At 56.3% G+C, this 18,418-nt stretch overlaps 1 protein-coding gene across 1 annotated transcript in view; it reads right to left on the bottom strand.

Annotated features, from left to right (window-relative positions):
* Nucleotides 1–11,107: 11,107 nt before the first annotated feature.
* Nucleotides 11,108–18,418, bottom strand: part of RGMA (repulsive guidance molecule BMP co-receptor a) — a 44,861-nt gene continuing 37,550 nt past the window's right edge. Inside the window, exon 4 of the mRNA XM_004432016.3 lies at nt 11,108–13,579. Coding sequence (XP_004432073.1) covers nt 12,857–13,579 — 723 coding nt within the window. The 3' untranslated portion in view covers nt 11,108–12,856. The remainder of the gene's footprint in view (nt 13,580–18,418) is intronic.

The raw sequence follows: 18,418 nt of genomic DNA, 5'->3' as shown, positions 1-18,418 counted from the left end.
ACTGAAACACAAGGCCCTGCAGTTTGCCAGACCAGTCTGGGCCCCGGGTTCCAGCCTGTGGCTCTTAAAGGAGCAGGACTAGGTCCTGGATCTAGACAGGTCCTTTCCATCACTTTGTGAGGTTGGAAACCCGCTGGACCTGTGTCGCTTCCCAACCTGCCTCTAGTGTTTGTTCTGTTTTGTGAATTGGGAAAGAGACAGCGCGTCTGAATAAAAGCTCTGTATCCTGTAGAAGCCTGGGCCCGGTGGTGCCCGCCCCGCTGCTGCTGCTGCTGCTGCTGCTGCTGCTGGGGGCACCCTGCCCTGGGTCTACGTTTGGGGATTTCCTGGTCAGTGCTGGGGTCATGTCATCTGCTTTGTGTGGGAACATGGACAAGTGAGTGACCTACAGCCTTCTCATCTTAAAGGTGGGCAGAGTGATAACCCACTTCTCGGGGCCAGAGCTGCCCCATGGAGGGTTCCCACGCGCTATCCTTTTGTTCTTAATTTCTTTCGCACCCTAAGGGGATTGTCGTTACTCAAGTGCAGTCCTGCTGACCACCTGCAGCGAGGTGGCCTTGGGGAGCCTGGATGGTCTAAAGGGGCCGGGCAGCAAAGTCAGTGTGTTGCCCCCAGTTGGCCCCTCCCTGTGATGGGGCAGACAGCCTTGTCATCTTCATTTGTAAATGAAGGAGGCAGCTTCTAGAGTTAATGTGGGTTTTAAGTGAGAGCTCGCACTGTGGAAAAGGAAAAGGTTTATAAGCCCACAGGGCTACCTGTGAAGGAGATAGTGTTTATCAGTCCTTGGCTGGGAGGGGTGGGTGGAGGAGGGAGAGGTTGGGGGTGCCTAGGACGGAACTTGCCGCGTCTGGAGCGCAGGCCTGCCTTAGTGTTATGCCCCAGCAGCCCTCACCCCAGAGCCACTGAGGCAATCAGAGCTGCCCTCCTCCAGCCCAGCTCACCGGGAGAACCCAAGAAGGGGCTCTGCAAAGCCTGCTCTAGGGAAGATTAAGTCCCGGGAGGAAGGCCCAGCAGGGCCTGGAACCATCTGAACACAGAGACAGGCTCCTTCAAGGAGCTCACAGTCCCCCCAGGCGAGATGCAGCCGGGACTGGACCGTCATGGGAGAGAAAGGTTTGCCTTGACCTTCCTGTGGGCCGGTCCCTGCTCCAGGAGCTGGGGACACATAAATGGTGAAGCAGAAGGATAAGGCCCCTGTCCTCTTTGAACTGACATTCTAGTTGAGGGGCCTGGGAAGGCAGACCCTAGACAAGCAAACAAGAGGACAAAATGTCACATAAGGGCCAGGAAGAAAAGAGCCAGGAGGTGGGTAGAGGGACGGGGTGCTGGTAGCTGAGCCCTTGGGAGGAGGTGAAGAAGAGTGCGAGGACCAGCGGGACGGCATGGGTCTGGGAGGTAGACAGACTCAGGTTCAAACCAGCTGGAATTCTTGGGCATGTTCTTTACCTTTCCCAGCCTCAACTACAAAATATGGATAATGAGAGGCCCTCACCAGGCTGTGGGGTGAGTGAGGTCACTGACATATATGATGGGCTCGGCCTCAGTCAATATTATCAGAGGGCGATGTTAGGACATGCTGCGGCATTGGAGAACTGCCTGTCCGGGACTTGCCACCCAAGCTGGGACCTGTGTTGTGTTTGGAGGATCAGCAGCCTCCATTCTCTGAGGGCTCCAAGTGAATGTGGCTCTAGAACCATCCTGCAGAGGGCAGCAGGTTTCCACAAACAGCCTGTCTCACCGCCAACATCTGATCAGAACCCAGAAGGCTCAGCCGTCAGTCCCTTGTCCCAGAGGGCTGCTTCCCTTGGCAGCAGAGCCCATGATGAAGCCCTCAACACACCCCAGGAGACATGGAGCCACCTTTTCCCTGCAGGAAGTGTGACATGGGACGTGAGGAGGAGAGGGGTGCAGGCTGCACAGAGAGGCCTTCTTAGAGGCCTCAGCCAGCCAGGCGGGCTCTCTTCCCCCAGTGCTGGAGGGCAGCCCCTGTGTCACCATCACCTCCAGCTGTTATTCAGGGATGTACAGGCTCCTGCTCTGCCTTGGTCCAGCCTCTCCTCCCTTCCCCCTCCATGTGGCAGCCATCCTGAGCCACAAGGCCCAGCCATCAGTCTACGGCTCCCCATGACTCTCACCTTAATGCCAAGCTCCCTGGCTTCAAGGCCCTCTATGACCTGCCTCTGCTGGCGATCCTGAACTTGCTCTCCTTGAGCCTCCTACCTGCAGCCAGCCCAAACTGGTCTTGTGGTCTCGGATATCTGAGGCAGAGCTTGCCTCGGGGCGCCGGCCCTGTTTCCTCCTGCTCCATCACTTCCAGCTACCTGCTGAATCTTGTTCGTCTTCAGGATTCAATTCAAGCTTAGTTTCCTCTGAGCAGCCTTCTCTGACCCTGCTGTTCCCGTGCCCATTCCTGTCTATCCCTTCCCTGTGCCCACAGATGCCATCAGAGCCCCTGGCACACTCTGGTGCCCCCATGTTGTCATAGCTGTCTCCCCCAGCGGACGGGGGCTCCCACTGGGGACCAGGTTTCCTTCATCTCCAGCTTGGAGTCCTGCCTTGGCACAGGCCGTGTGGGTGCTGGGCTTGGAGACCTCTCTTTTGAGGGCCCCAGAGAGAGTCACTGGGAGAGGGAGGGGTGCTACCTTCCCTAGGGGCTGAGAGGGCTGGGGGCTCAGGCCAGAGTTCAGGTCCCTGTCAGCAGGCCTCCTTGTTCAGGGGAATGTTTAAAGCAGTTTGAAGCCAGTTTTGGGTGGTAGAACAACTTCCTAAAGGCTCTCTGGTGTGCTGGTGTTAACCTTTTATTTGCTGGATTGTGGGAAGGTCCAGGGACCTTCAGGAGTGGACGGGAAGGGTGATGGGCTTTAAAGGCTCAGGGCAAATAGTAAGTAGAGGTAATTTACTAACCTAGGTGGTATTTTTTCAGTATTATATTGTAGTGCCTGGGGTGGCTATGCTGGGGCACGGGGGTTCATGGCCCCCTGGCTGCCTTAGCTGGGGAGGGAGGCAGCCCAGGCCCTGGCCTGGGGCTCTCTGTACCAGGCAGGAGGGTGAGGAGGCAGAAAGGTCTGGGAGTGGCAGCAGGAGAGTGGAGAGCCCAGCAGGGTCTCACAAGAGAGACCCGAGGCCCAGCAAGGAGACCCAGGGCCTTCGCAGCAGTCTGGCTGAGAGCATGGGTGCCAGAGAGACCGTCCACCTTCAGGTCAGGCTGTACCCCTGACTGCTGTGTCCTAGGCCAGGTGTTAACCTCTTAGGGGGGAAAACAGTTTGATGGGGGAGTGGTGCCTGGCACAGGATAAGCCCAGTGCAGGGTGAACCATCATTACCGTGGCCAACTCCTCAAGGCTGCTGGTCCTCAGGGTGGCCCAGCCTGGGGCTGGTGACCTGTGACCCACGACTTGCCCTCCCTGCCCTGGAGAGAGTGGAGATGAAGCCTCTGTGGGCCTCCCTGGCTCCTTTTGGGGCACCTCTTCCCCACATTGCTCTGAGCTCCTGCTGCCCCCGACCCACCGCCGCAGGGCCTCTTCACCTGCTCCTCTGCACCCCATCCCACGTCACTGTCCCCACTGCCTCAGAGCGCTCATGCTTCCTTCACTTCTTCTCCGAGTCCTGCTCTGACACTGGGTACAAATATTAATGGCATTAGCTAATTCCCACCTGATTGTGCACCAGTTCAGTGTTTCCCAAACTTGGGGCCTACAGATGTATGATGGGGAGGATAATTCTTAGAGATTTCTGGAAGGAATAAAAAATTGTTTGCGTTTTCCTTTTGATGAACATTTTTTAAATCAATTTAAGCAAATCCTGGGTCATCTGGAAGGGCAGGAGGGAGAGAGGAACCCAGGACTTTAGGCTTGTATTGGTGCCGAGGGGTCAGTGTCTGCACCAGGGTGGACAAGGGCACGTGCCAGTGGGTTTCACAGAGTCTGAAGAGTGAAAAGCACAGGGGCACAGAGTCGCTGCTCGGTCCCCATGACTGGCGGCTGAGCTCGAGGAGCCTGAGCCCGGACAGCCCCACCTTCATCACATGGAGAGGGCCCACTGAGTGTCCTCAAAACAGCATCACCCATCACTTGAAATGAATGCTGTCTGTTTGTATTCTGTTGGTTCTGTAGTTTTACTTGAGCTTAATTAGTAAATGTGTCTTGATTTTATAGTTGAAAGGAGCTATAATTACAAAGAGTTTGTACATGCCCTCATGAATTATAAACTTCACTCCAGCCCTGGAAGGCCTGGAGAAATATTGACCCCTAGGAGGCGTCTATGTGTCATGTATATTTGGGAACCCTGAGCCGGTCATGCCCTGGACTTGTGAGTAAATGAAGCAGCCTATGTGATGGGCCTGTGAGCAGAAGCCACCATCTACAGAGGGTTCCTCTGTGTCAGGCTCTGGGCTGGCTGCTTTGTTGTATTTTCTCATTTAGTCCTCACAAAATTGCTATGAGGTGGGATTTATCCCCATTTTTCAGTTGAGGGTCCTGAGGCCCAGAGACTTTCAATAACTTGCCCAAGATCTCACAGCTGGGAAGTGGTGAAGGTCAGATTCCAAGCCAGCTCCTTCTGCCTCTAGAGTCCCAGCTTGCCACCGCCTCACTCAGTGACTTCTCCTACTGTCACCAAAGTGCCTTTGCACGGGTGCCATCTTATTCTCCCACGGCCTGTGATTCAGTCCTGGTCCTTCCGGGGTTGTAGATGAGGAGGCTCAGATGCAATGTGTGACTGGCTCAAGGTCAGAGAACTAGCAAGTGAGCAGCATGAGGACCGGCGCTGTGCTGTTTCCCTCGGCCATTCCACCTCCTGAGGTTCCAGGCTCTGCTTGCACCACGTGTAACTTGTGTATTGTCCGCCTCCCACCCCAGAAGTCAGTCCCCAGAGTGGGGGCCACATTCATGTACTGTGATCACTGCGGTATCCACAACACCAAACACAGTGCCGGACATGTCGGTGGGCCTCATTAAATGTGGGCGGAGTAAATGAATGTGTCCCCAAATCTAGACCATGACTGGACACATAGGGGGTGCTCCTACAAATGTGTGTGCAAGGAAGAAAGGGAAGGAGAGAGAAAGGAAGAGGGGAGTGAGTCTCATTGCTGTGTTAGATCAACACAATGGACACCCAGTGGGAGGAGGCCATGGACACTTGCCTTAAGAGATTCAAAGGAAAAGATGTGTCAGCTCAACAAGACAGATGCTGGGGTTGTCCTGCAATGCCCAAGGGGGAGGGGCCTGGTCCTGCACACCTTGGCATTTCGTTGCTGGTGGTCCAGGCCCCCAGCCTTGACTTGAGGGCCACCCAGAGGCCCTGCTCGCCAAGCCCCTCTGACGGAGCCTGGGCTTCGAGTCACCTGAATTCAGGAAAGAGGTGGTTGGAAGGGGGCTCTGCCATGATGAATCAGTACTTGGATCAGATGCTTCACAGGGTGCCTGGCACACGGCAGATGTCCAAAAAATGTAGTTGTCATGACATTGGCTAGGGTGACTCCAGTCTCCATGCCTATGGGAGTGAGGTCCATACCAGCTGGATCACGTTTGGGATTGCTGAGAAGGATCGTCCCCCACCTGGGAAAGTTGATGACCACCCTTGGACAGCAGTAACCCAGCCGAGAACCCATGGTCAGCCTTGAGCCATCTCTTCCTCAAACCCTGAGCCTCTCTGGGGACACTTTCTCCTATTCTCCTTCTCTTCAGGGTGCAGGTTTGAAGGCCCCCTACTCACCCAGCCTCCAGGTGGGAGTCTCGCCTCATTCCTGCTCACTTCAGACCCCAAGCCCTGGACTGGCTCCACCCTTCCTTTGGTGCTCTGAGCCCCTTCTCTGCCCTCGAGGGAGGAGCAGGTGGGTGGCATGGTATTCATCTGGAAACTAGGGTAATGGTATCCGGCCTTCTAGGGTTATTGTGAAAATTGTCAAAGCAATTGCAAGACTCAGGGCAGGATCAGATGTAGGCATTTAATCTCCAGGAAGACAATGTGAGGGAGGTGCTGTCATTATCCCCCCACGGTTGAGAAAACTGATTCCAAGAGTGATTACAACTTAGCCCCTGTCACACCATCTGTAGGTGGCAGAGCTGGGGTCCTGGGCCAGGTCTGGTCCTGGAACCTGGGCTCTTCCCTCTGCCCAAGGGTCCCCCTTCCCACACCACTGCCCATCCCTGGCCATCCAGGCCCACCAAACCCAAGGTCACTCCCCTCAGGTGAGTCTTTGGCCTTGGGCAGGGTAGCGCTGGTTCAATGGACCAAGCTTTTGCACTGTTTTGTCTAGGGCATGCTTTGGGGACTGCTACTCCCCCCATTTCCAACCTTCTTAATCCCTGTAGAGTCCTACTTTCAGCGTGTTCCTTTCGGCCCGAGCCAGCTTCCTAATGTCAGTAAACTGCCCCAGCCTCAGCCCCTGTGATGCTGCTCTTGGTGCACAGCCAGAGCCTAGAGCGAGCGTGAGACCCCTTCCCCAGACCGTTTCCAGCAGATAGGTTCTGAGTGTGTCTTGGCTCTTCTCCTGGCAAATCTTTGGCTAAAGGCAATAGCCTGGGGAGGGCTCTGATTCCTGTGGGAGGGAGGGACGAGGGGAGCGGGAGTGAGTTCAGATGTGGGAGAATCCATGAGCTTTCCCAGCATTGCTCTGGCAAGGATGGAGTGATGCCAGGTGACATGCCTGCCTTGGCCTCTAGGCTGTCGGGGGTTGTGTCCCCTGATTCCAGGAACACCCCCGCCTCCACCCCCGTGCCTTGCACCCTGGCCGCCTGTTACAATCTCTTAATTAAGTCTGTTCTGCTGGGACTTTCTGAGAGTATTCACTTCTGTTACTCTCCTTCGGGGCTCTCATGCTAGTCCCACCTCACAGGCAGGAAAGGATTAAACGTTTGGTCAACAGTGCCAGAAAGCCCGGAAGGACGGGGAACGTAGCTAAGGGGAGGCTGTTGAAACAGGTGGTGGGGTCTTTGGCTCCACAGATTCAGGAGGTGATGGTTTCCCAGGGACAATGGGCGCTTGCATGGAATTAGAGGTCCTTAGACTCCTGATTGGGGGTGGGCGTGCCCACTGACCCCTGGTCAGAACACAAGCTTCTTTAGCCCAAATGGGAGTTGGATAAAGAGCTCTTCCATTGTTTCAAGAGTCTGACAAGTAAGGCCAATCAGACCAAAGAGATGTGGTTTCTGGACCAGGCCTAAGAGATGAGTACATGGAACAGGACAGTGAACCAAGTAGGGTCCCCACCCTGAGTGTCGGGTGGGAGACACAGGTATGTGAGGCTAATTGTGGGCCTTTCCTTCAAGATGCCCTCTCTCTACATCTCATCAGTCAGCCTAGGAGCAAGCAGGGACTGGGGCCTGCCTGGCATGTAGAAGCTGCCCCCTGGAGGCTGGCCCGAGGAATGAATCCATGAGGGTGGTGTGACCTGGTGGGATGAGAAGGAGGCAGAGTCAACACTTGTTGGGTGCCCATGGTTTGCTTGGTGCTTTCTCCCTATATTCTCTCTTATCGTGTTTTGTATCAGTCTTCCCAAGCACCCTGCAGTGGAACCACCACCTTCATTTTGCAGCTGAAGGACCTGAGGTTCCAGGTCACACAGCCAGCAAGTGGCAAGGCCAGGAGCTGAATGATTCCTTCTAGCCCACAGAGGCTCCAACGCATCGTCCAGTAGCTGCGGGGAGTTGAAAGTGCCCCTCCCAGGTTTCCCTGCTATTCTTTTAACTTCCTGTTTTTAAATTTTACCATCAACTTCCTCGTCAGGATCAGAACTTCGGTCCACGCATAACTCAGTATTTGCTGTAAAGCCCAATCTTAGTGAACCCAGGTGTCCCTTTCCGAGAGTATGGCCTAGGCCACAGCAAGCCTTGGGGCTCCCAAGATTCTCCGCTGGAGAATCTGCTTTCGGACACCTTTAGCCCCAGGTGACAGCCAGGAGACATTTGCCAGTCTTCCTACCAACCACGGCTTTGCGATTGGCTTGTTCAACTACCAATAACACATCTTCCTTTGTTTTGGAAGTTTATTCTATGAGCACCGCACTCCTTAAAAATTTGCTCTAAGTTTACATCATTTAAATTTAAAAATTAAAAAATAATCCAGCTATGCATGCTTTCTAACGTATCCCAAAGTAAAATTTTGATTTCAGTGTCCCACACTCAGTCCTCCCGTGGTCTTCCCAGGCTCATAAGTGGCACCATGGTTTACCCAGGTGGTCAACTCCACACTTGGAGGCAACATCTTGGTCTCTCAAGTTCTCTCCCTCCCCAAACACTGTCAGCTCCACCTTTATATTAAACCCCATAGCTGATCATTTGGATCATCTCTGGCACTGCCTCTGCCATCCCACTTCTGACTGGCTTTATGTAGTAGCCCCTGACTTCCTCTTTCTCCCCACTCTGCTCTCTTCAGCAGCTAGAATGATTCCTTTAAAACCCAAGTCAGACACATCACTCCCAGGCTCAGAGCCTGCTAATGGCTTCCTATGGCAACTGGCATAAAACAGCAAGTTCTCCCCGGGGGGTGAGGCCTGCCATGCTCCAGCAGCTCTGTGGCCTCACTTTGGACCCTGATCCGTCCACTCACTGCTGACCAGTCACATCACTTCCTGCTGCCGCTTAAACTCTCCAGGCTGCAGCTGTACCCTCCCTGTTCTCTCTGCCTAGAATGTTCTCCCAGATCTTTGCATGGCTTGTTCCCAAAACTCACACAGGTGAGCTAGCCAGAGGTCCCCCTGACTCCACCAGCGATGAAAGCTCCTCCTCACCCTCCCCCAATCCAGGGTGTAACCCACTCAGAGCCTCCAACCACTTAACCCCTTCCTTCCTGTTGCTCGTCACCACGGGACGTTCGATTACATAACTACTTGTTTATTGGCTTGTCTCCCCAACAAGAATGCAAGATGGTCTCTATGGATCTCTGCTGTATTCCCCCAGCACACGTGACCCTGACAGAGTTATGAACAAATGAACACAGGCAATTGCAAAGGGAGGGGATCGCCATTTTTGGCAACCTCCCTGCACCGCGCCAGGGCCCGTGTTCGAGGCAATTTATGAGCGTTAAGCTCACTGGATTTCTAAAATGACCTTGGGAGGTAGGTACTCATAATTGCATTTTACAAATAAGGAATATAAGGCTCAAAAAATCCGAGGGAGACCACACAGCTAGCGACAGGCAGAGCCAGTTGGGACGCCAAGTCGGCCTGCCGCCCGAGACCCGGTGCCACCCCTGCTCCATGCGGCTTGCTGGCACTACCCTGAGGAGCCCCAGTCCTGCCTGGCTCGGACGCGTCCCTGCCCAAGTGTCTGGTAATTATTTTCATCCCACAATTTGCCCCCTTTGTTATAAATTACCCTCATTCATTTGTTTTTAATAGGCCTTTCTCTCTTGTCTTCAATCCTTACAAATTCTGGTTCCCCAAACAACATCTCCAGGAGTTCTCACCGCCTGGCAGCAAGATGGGATGGGGCGAGGAGCGGAGCCTGTCCCTCCATCTGCCAACGCGTTTCCCTCCAGGCCGACTGGCCCCGATTAAGCTGGCACAGAGGAGTCTCCGCTCCACGCTGAGCCCACGGTGCGAGACGAAGCCACTTCTTGGGCAACATTCAGCTCAAGACTCTGTGTTCCATGTTCACGATGAAACGCAAATTTCCATGTTCGTGAGGGCCACCCGTCACAGTGCACTTGGAAAAGAATTGCAGCTGGTTAAATTTAGGGTCCTGAACAAATTCCAAACCAAGAATATTTTCTGGCAAGTGCCATAGCGTTTTCATCGGATGGTGAGCGAGGGATTTTTTTTTCTCCCGTGTGCCCTGGCTGAGGGCCAACGGCTCTGCTCCTTGGTGGTGCCTCTCCCGTAAGTTGTTATTTCATCCCAGTTACTACTGAGCGTGGGAGGCCTACCGTACTGACAGTGGGCAACTGGGTAAGACGCGTGGGTTTGTTCTAGCCTTCTTTATCCGTTCTAGTCTGGTTTCTTCTTCCCAAAGCCCAGACTCCCATGTTTTTTCTGGGAGCCTGTGTAGGGCTCTAGAAAGTCCTCTCTTTTTGGCCTTCCTCTTCAGCTTGGGACTGTGTAAATGCTCCCTCTCTAGATTCCTCCCCTTGCTAGCCTCCCTCCCAAGCTTCTAGTGTCTATGCGGCCCTCTCCCCTCTCTTCCCACCCACCGTCTCACTCAACCCTCTTGCTTTGGGATAATGACACCAACACTGGGCCTTCACTATGTGCCAGGTCCTGTCCTAAGTACTTTGTAGGAATTAACTCACTGAATCTCCAAACCACCCTATGTGATAGGAACTCCCCATTTTACAGAGGAGGGAATGGAGGTTCAGAGAGGTTAAGTGACTTGCCCAAGGTCACACAGCTAGGAAAGTGGAGAAGCTGGGATGTGGCCTGGCTTAACTGGGCTGCTATTCTGCCTCACGGTATTTAATGCTAAGAGCAGGAACTTCAGGGCAAAACAGACCTAGGTGTACATCTTGGCCTTGCTCTTGCTAAGAACCCTGGGCAAATCACGTCATCTCTGAGGCTCCTTTTCTCCATCTGTAAAACGGGTATGAATTTCTTCCTCATTGGGTAGTTTCAAAGGATGAAACGTGATGGCAGCGAGCAGCAAACCAGCCCGAAGCAAGCCTTGGTCCTTCTCATGCTAATGTGGACGGGGCTCCCTTGGTCATGCTGTCATTCTTCTCCAGGCGTGCGAGGAGGGGACCCTCGGGAGCGTGGCAGTGACAATCTCAGGTCTGGGGGTCCTAGACTGATGGTGGCAGCTGAGATGGAGTGATCCTGGATCTCAGGCTGGCCCACCCACCCTCACCCACAGGGCATTTTATGTCCTTCTGCATGTGGCCATTGGTCTGCGAGACTGTGCTCTGGCTTCGCCAGAGCAGGGAGCCCAGGCCCCTCAAGCCCCAAAGGCAGCCCACCGCAAGGAGAAAATGTAATTTTAGAGAAGCAGGGGGCTTTGGTTGTTAAATTGCTACGTCCTCCACACGCATTCACAACCCTCATACATACACTCGGACACACGCCAGCTGCCTCCCCAAATACACACTGTAAGGGGACACCCATCACTGAGGTCACCTCTCCACCCCACAAAGGAACGAAAGTCTGTTCAGAAAACAAACTCCAATACACAGTCCAAAAGAAAATAACAAAACAAAAAAAACCCAAACTTTACTTGCATTTAGCCATTAATAAATAATTTACAGTATGTACACGCAGTGACACTCCACACAGGTCGCGGACACAAGGACGCAGTGAGGGGTCCCCACTTCCAAGCAGAACGCGGTCAAACACAACCAAAATAAAGTGCTTCACTTTTTACTTCCAACATAGGGACCATCGAAACCAGCAGGGGCCTCGCCCCGCCCGCCCGGGTTTGGCAGAGAGAGGGGACCTCTTGGAGGGGGAGGCGGGGACATGTCCACAGCCTCCTGGGCCAGTGTATGAGAGGTCCCTGGGGAACAGCAGAGGGGCTGCCGCGGGTGCCAACGGGTGGGTGGGGACACTGTGGGGCTGTGGGGCTTCTGGGACAGTCGCCCTCTGGGGCCCGGCCGTAACTTTGGAGCAGAGCCCAGCCCAGCGTTGGTCTCTGGGGTTCTCTGAACAGCAGCAGAGGCGGGACTGGTTCAGGGCTCCTTAGACATGTGGGCAGCCCGGGCTGACGTGAGGTGGGAGCCGGGGCTCCCGGCAGCAAGTCTCTCCTGGCTTTGGGGCCACGGGGCTTCAGGGAAGGGACTGGACGGAAGAGACTCTGCCAGGGATGCTCAGGGCTGGGAGGCCTTCTAGACCCTGATCCTCTCCCCAGAATGCAGACCTGGGTGGACGGGGCAGGGAGTGGGGCTTGGGGGGGCAGGTGAGGAGAAAGCAGAGGATCAGGGCAGGCCAGCTGGCCCTATCCCCTGGGTCTCCTGCCCACGCCCTGTGGCCCAAGCTCCCCTGCCCAGGGGCTCTTGTCATCTGACGCAGAGAAAGAAACAGAAATCAAAGGGTAGTTCTCTGTTTAGACATTTAGAAACAAGCACTTGACTTCCTAAGCACAGTGGGGAATGGGGGGCCCGGGGGAGGGGCCAGAGAAGGGCATCTGAGCCCACGAGTGGCGTCTCTCAGAGCACGTGCCAACATGTATCATCCCCCAGCTGTGGGGCTCCAGAGGCAGGGGCCTGGTGACCGGGGCCGGAACCCATGCCCACAGCAGGCAGGGTGTACACGGTCTCCCCTCGGCTCACGGGGAGGCCACAGGCAGGAAGGCACCAGGAGGGCACAACCTTTAGGCCAAAGGGGTACATCAATTTGCTAAAGATGCTGAGCAGCACTCCAGGGGTGTCCTAAGGCCCAAAGGAAAAGGAGGCCCTGCCTGGGGGTCCAGCCTCGCGGAGGCCTCGGCCCCACCGGCTTAGTATGTGCGAGTGTGCTCGTCTAAGAGTGTGTGCGTGCGGCGGGCACAGGTGGCCCCACGAAGGCGCGTGCAGCAGTCAGCCGGGCCTGTTCAGTGCATTGCAAGGGGGTGGGAGGAGCTCGACTCTTGGCCTTTCCCAGTGTCTCTGGTGGGGTGGGGGGCTTCAGCCTGAGGGGCTCTGTTTTGCACATTCACACTGTGGGGCAGGCGGAGGGGAGCAGCTCTCCCTCTCACACAGCTCTACTGTCACAGACATCACAGCACCAGTCACCACAACCGTGTCACGGGCCCTAGAGAGGGCGGGGGGCCACCCCACGCCCCCCGCCCTTGCCAGCGGACAGCCCAAGGCTGCTCTGAGGTAACTGTCCCACAGCCCGCCGGCCAGCGGCTGCCTCTGCTGTGACCCCTGCAGAGACCCTGGGGCCACGGGGCAGCCGCTAGCCCTTCTGCGGCCACTGGCCGGCTCGGGGACAGGCAGCACCTCGCTCTGCGCCCTATGCGGCCATGGCCTCCAGGAGCCCAGGGAGCAGGGTGAGGAGCAGGAGGCTGCCCAGGAGGGGCCAGGGGGCGGGGGACAGCCCTGCAGCGGCCGCGCGGCCCGGCGGCTCCCGAGTCCTCTCGTAGAGATGCAGTCTGTCCTTGTTGGAGTGGAGCATCTTCACGTCCTCCAGGGCGTAGTAGGCAGCCAGCGTGAAGTTCACGTCCCCTGTGGTGAGTAGGTCGAAGACGCAGGCCTGGTAGTAGAGGTCCTCCACGGGCAGCTTCTCCTTACACTTGGCCGCGGCCGTCTCGTACGGGAAGGTGTCGGGGGCCGCGGGCGCGGGGCTGGCAGCCGCGGGCCTGCGGGTGCCGGGGCCTTCGGCGTTGGCGTGGAAGGCCTGGAAGTCGATCTGCTGGTTGAGGGGGCAGCCCCGCAGGCAGAGGTAGAGGCCCTGGCTGTCCCGGTCCTCCACAGCGTTGACCACCTCCTCGGGCATGCGGACCGCGAAAGTCAGGTAGCGGCCCACCTGGCGCACCACGATGGTGGTGCCGATGTACTTGGCCTGGATCTCCACGTGCTGGCCGGACACCTTCTCCGTGATCTTCAGGCTGTTGGCCCCATGCTTGTCCCCGCCGTTCTTGGAGCCATCGGCGAAGGCGGCCGGGAGCTCGTCCATCTCGGCCTGGTACACCTTCTGGTCCACACACTCCTGGAAGTTCTTGAAGATGATGGTGAGCTGCGGGGAAGGCGGCAGAGAGAGGGGGTCAGGCCATGCCGACAACTGCAGGGGCCGGACGCCCAGCCCCATCTTACAACGCTCTGGACCGAGAGGAGGGACGGGAGGAGCCCCAGACCTCCTTCCCCATTTGATCCCAGTTCAGTTCCACCTGCGCTATTATGCACTTCATATTTTTCTTTAAAGTAAATTGCTTTTTTCCTTAAAAAAATAAAAAATCGACTCATGGGAACTTTAGACTGCTACCCTAAACAGAAAACCAGCTTATTTACTACGTGTAGAACCATATAAATAAACCATAAAAAAGCACAGCTAATTAAAAATAAAAGGTCTTTATCCACTGTAGTAGGCTGAATAACAGCTCCCAACATATCAGGCCCTAATCCCTGGAACGCGCGAATGTCACCTTATGTGGCAAAAAGGACTTTGCAGATGTGATTAGGTTAAGGATACTGAGATGGAGAAATTACCCTGGATTATCTGGCTGGGCCCTAATATAATCACAAGTGTCCTCGTAAGATGGAGACAGAGGGAGATTTGACCACAGAAGAGGAGAAGGCCATGTTTCCACAGAGGCAGAGACTGGAGTGATGTGGCCACAAGCTGAGGGACGCCGGCAAACCCCAGAAGGTGGAAGAGGCGACGAATGGATTCTCCCCTGGAGCATCCAGAAGGACCGGCCCTGCCAACATCTTGATGTTAAGCTCTGTAAGACTCCTTCAGACTTCTTGCCTCCAGGATTATAAGAGAATAAATTTCAGTTTGTTTGAACCACTTAGTTTGTGGCATTTGTTTCAGCAGCAGCAGGAAACTAATATGGTCCACAACGATCTAACATCTCTCATGCCACCAGTGGACCTGCAGCAGAATTCCTGAGAAAGGACCGCAAGCCAGGGGCTGAGCACACCAGCAGGGGGAATAGAAGAGACTGATGCTCAAAGAAAGACCGAGCAGGCAAGATGCACGCAGGCAGAGGCCACTGGGGCAGGGCTGCCCTGAGGGTCACCCAGCCTTGGAGATGAGCAGGAGGAAGAGGGAGAGGAAGGTGCCAATCAGGGAAAGGGAGATGGGGGCTCCAGGTTGAACTCGCAGCCCTAGCTGGGCCGGAGCAGGGAGGCCGGTTTCTACTGGAGCCTGCAGCCGGGGTGAGGGGCTGGGCTGAGCAGCTCCATTAGTAACTGTCCTCCTGAGAACTACACACATAGGCACATTCGCTCCATCTGGTGTGCTGGGCACTGAGTTCATTACTTGCAGTCCTGGGTGGCACTGCAGGGGAGGGTGATGTTATCTCCCATTTACAGACGAGGACATTTGGGCTCAGAGATGCAAAGTGACTTGCCCAAAGTCACACAGCCAGCAAGAGGCAAAAGCTGGGACGAGTCTCTTGGTTTCCAGCCCCTAGGCTTTGTCAGCCACAAGCCCACAGGGTGGGAGGCCTGGGAGAAGGACGAGACACAAACAGCCCGCAGAGTGAGCGGGCTTCTCCCTGTCATCCTGGGTGAGAAGTCTGGCTGCTCTCTCCTCCAGAAACCTAACTAGAAAGACTGTATGAGTTGAAGACGTGAGCGAGATTAGAAGAGTTAACAGCCCCTGGTCCTGCTCCCAGGTGCCAGCTGTTTTGCCACTGGTAGCTCTGGGTGCCTCTAAGGCCACTGCCCCTGCCACAGACCAAGGGGAGCTAGAACCTGGACTCCCAGCCCGAAGCCAGGGAGGGAGGCAGGGTGATGGCGGTAAGATGATGCCCAGGCCTTCTGGGACCCCCTGCGTTGCCCCCCACCCCTCATTCCCAGGTCTTGGTCTCTCACCCCCGCCAACAAGTTCCAACCTCCTCCCTCCCCTGGGGAGAAAGGGCCTGGCCTGCTGGCTAACAGGGCTCCCTGAGGGGTACCACACCTCCTCGGAGGGTCTGTGGGCCGAGGGGGCCCCAGCAAGGGGCAGGGGGCTGCTGACGACACGTATGGCCTGCTGTGGCTGAGCTCTCTGCCCGGGCACCCCAGGGGACGTGGCAGTTGGAGGGGCATGACGACAGCAGGGGACGGCGCTCGGGGTGGAGGGCAGCGTTGGGAAGCGCTAAGGGAGTTTCCAGCCTAACAGCGGGGGTATGACAGGGACAAGACCCCGAACCTGCTGGAAACCAAAAGCAGCTCTGACGGGGAAGGGGAGGACCTCCGTTCAGACAAGAGGGTCAGAGAAAGGCCGGCCAGGAGAGGCGAGGGCGGGGCTGGGGTGGGGCCACAGGCCCAGGAGGCTGAGGGGAGCCGGCAGGGAGTGGCCTCAGCCTGGGGCCTCAGGAGCCAGTGCTGAGAGGAGAGGCCTGAGGACTAGAGTGAGGGTGGCCTAGGGGCCGCGGAAAGTTCTTGGCTGAGCAAGCCAACAGTGCAGTCAGACCCCGGCTGGAGTGTCCCCAGCTCTGTGTTGTCACTGCTCTGCAGGTCCCCCACAGGGTGTAAAGCTTAGAGGTGACCAGGCAGGAGAGCACGAGGGGCCTGGGACCTTCAGAGAGAATGCAGAGAAGACTCTGGCCAGGCTTCAGAGGAAAATCTGAGAGGAACTCGGCGAATGGCAGGATGCAGTAAGACTCTGGGGGACTCAAGGCACTTGGGCCTTCGCAGGACCCTTCCTCCATCAAAAATATTAAAAATTACACTTTGTGACTGCACTGGTATAAAGACTAATATGGTCTAGATTGGATTATGTTGATTTTTCCCCTCTGACTTTAAAAGAAAGGAAAGTCTTTACATGGGCCACTGGAAGTCTCGGGGCCCTTGGCGCTGTCTGTGTGGGGCCTGAAGGGTGATTGGCCCAGGTGGGTGGGGGTCACATTCTGCTGTCTTCATGGGGCACCAGGAAGGGCTGGCACCTCGAAGCCAAAGGCCGGAGGCTCTGAAGGATTCCATGGAGAGCTACATTGGGAGACCCTGATGTGCACAGCCAGGTGGGCACAGGACTCAGTTTCCCCATCTCCCTCCCCAAGGTCACAGCCTGGTCCCGGGAGGTGGTGGACTTCCGGCTTGCTGTGGGATGTCAAAGGTGGCCACAGCCTCTCCATCCTGCTTCCAGCCCTATGCATCCAACTACTCTACCCTCTCTGATCTAAGAAAATGGCGACTTCACAGTCTACCTCCTGCTGCTTCCTTCTCTCCATCCAAGGCTCCCGCCCTGATGTGGAGGCCGCCTGTGTGGGGCCGGGAGGTGGGCCAGCCAGGGTGGTCTGGGCAGTGGGTGGTCCTGCCATTGGGGGAGGGGGCAAGGGATGAGGGACTCTGGTGTCCCTGCCTGGTGTGCAGGGCCACACAGACTCGGGGTGGGGGGGCGGGGTGCTGCTTTCCAAGTGCCATCAGTCTCCCTGGAACAGGAAAGGCTGGTTTCGCTCTAACCGCCATCTCTCGTGGAGACAGTCTCCTGGAAGGCTGACAGGCGGCTCGACTCTTCTTGGCACCGGTGCCAGGACTCAACCACAAGTAACAGCATGAAGGGAGCCTGTCGAAAGCTGGCGGCTGGCTGCCAACACGGCCACGGGCGCGGCTGCCGCTCCTGTCTTTGCTGCCCCCTTTCCCAGAGGGGCCGGCGGCCCTCTCCACCGAGCAGGGCACAGGGCAGAGCCCGGGCTTCACCAACAACTATTTGTGGAGCCCCAGCTGTGTGCCAGACCTGGGACTAGGGGCTGTGTCCACACGGGGAACAGAACAGTCCAAGCTCACGCTCCGAGGGGGCCACAGACCAGTGGATGAATGCTGAAGTGCAACAGAATGGTAAGTGCTCCAGGAGCTAGGGAGGGGGAGGCCTGAGCTCTCCTCCCTGAGTCTCAGTGTCCTCACCTGTAAAATGGGCTGCTACCAGCACAGCTGGAAAGAGGGACATGCAGCAGGGAGCTGGGCAAAAAAGGCAGTCCCATGGGGGCGAACAGCTGGCTAAAATGTCAGCCTGAGCTGGAAAGCACTGGATCTTGATCATCCACAAGAACAGAAGGATGGGCTGGGCTGGATAACACGAATGTCATGGGAACTGAGCAAAGGCCCCTGGGTGAGGCACCACGGCTGAGGGGAGAGGCCGTGGAGTCCAGGGAGCAGAAGAGTCCGGCAGAGGGCTCTTGTGAATGTGTGTGTGGGGTCATAAAAGCCCCAGACCCCCATCACCTCGGAGATAAAAGCCCCTTGGTCTCTCTTGCCTCTCTCAAGGCTCCAGGCCCCTCTCCCATGCTCTGCCCGGCTCTGCTGCCGCCCACTGCTGTCCTTCAGGGGCAAGCTCGGTGAGAGGACTTGCAGGAAGCCTTCCCTAATGCTCTGGGCAAAGCCTGGCCCTTAAGGCCCTCAGCATCACGAGCACCCCTTTGTGGGTCTTTGTTCTCCATTATTAGCCTGGGAGCTGCAGAGAAGGAGGGAATACTGAGCACAGAGCCTGCACAAGAGGCATCTGGTAAAGGTTTGCTGAATCAATGAATGAACACACACACACCTGAGTAATGGAGGCCTGAGAGAACAGGCAGGGGAGGCCAAAGGCGCTGGGACCTAGCCACTGATGTTTCCACCAGGGTAGTACAAGGCTCCCGGGCTCCTGGGTCCTGAGACTGGCCTGGCCACAGACACTGACTCTGTCACTGTTGGGCCTCCAGCAGAGCGTCCAGAAGGCTGCTAAGTCCTCAGCCTGCTGGGAAGATCAAGGTGGCCCCAGGTTTCAGCAGAAAGGGGCTGGGCTGGTCAAGTTCTGTCGCAGAGCCCCACACCCTTCTGGAAACTCCATGCTGGGACAGAAGGGAGGTGCTCCCATCCCTGCTTGGGCAATTCTGCTGGCCACAGTGTCCAGCAGTGAGCCTGGAACAGAGCAGGCATTTGAAAAACG

The sequence above is a fragment of the Ceratotherium simum genome, chromosome 3 (assembly GCF_057802395.1).
Source record: "Ceratotherium simum simum isolate JZ-2026a chromosome 3, ASM5780239v1, whole genome shotgun sequence".
NCBI lineage: Eukaryota > Metazoa > Chordata > Mammalia > Perissodactyla > Rhinocerotidae > Ceratotherium > Ceratotherium simum.
The sequence above is the reverse complement of the archived record's forward strand: the minus strand, read 5'-3'. Positions and strand labels throughout refer to the sequence as shown.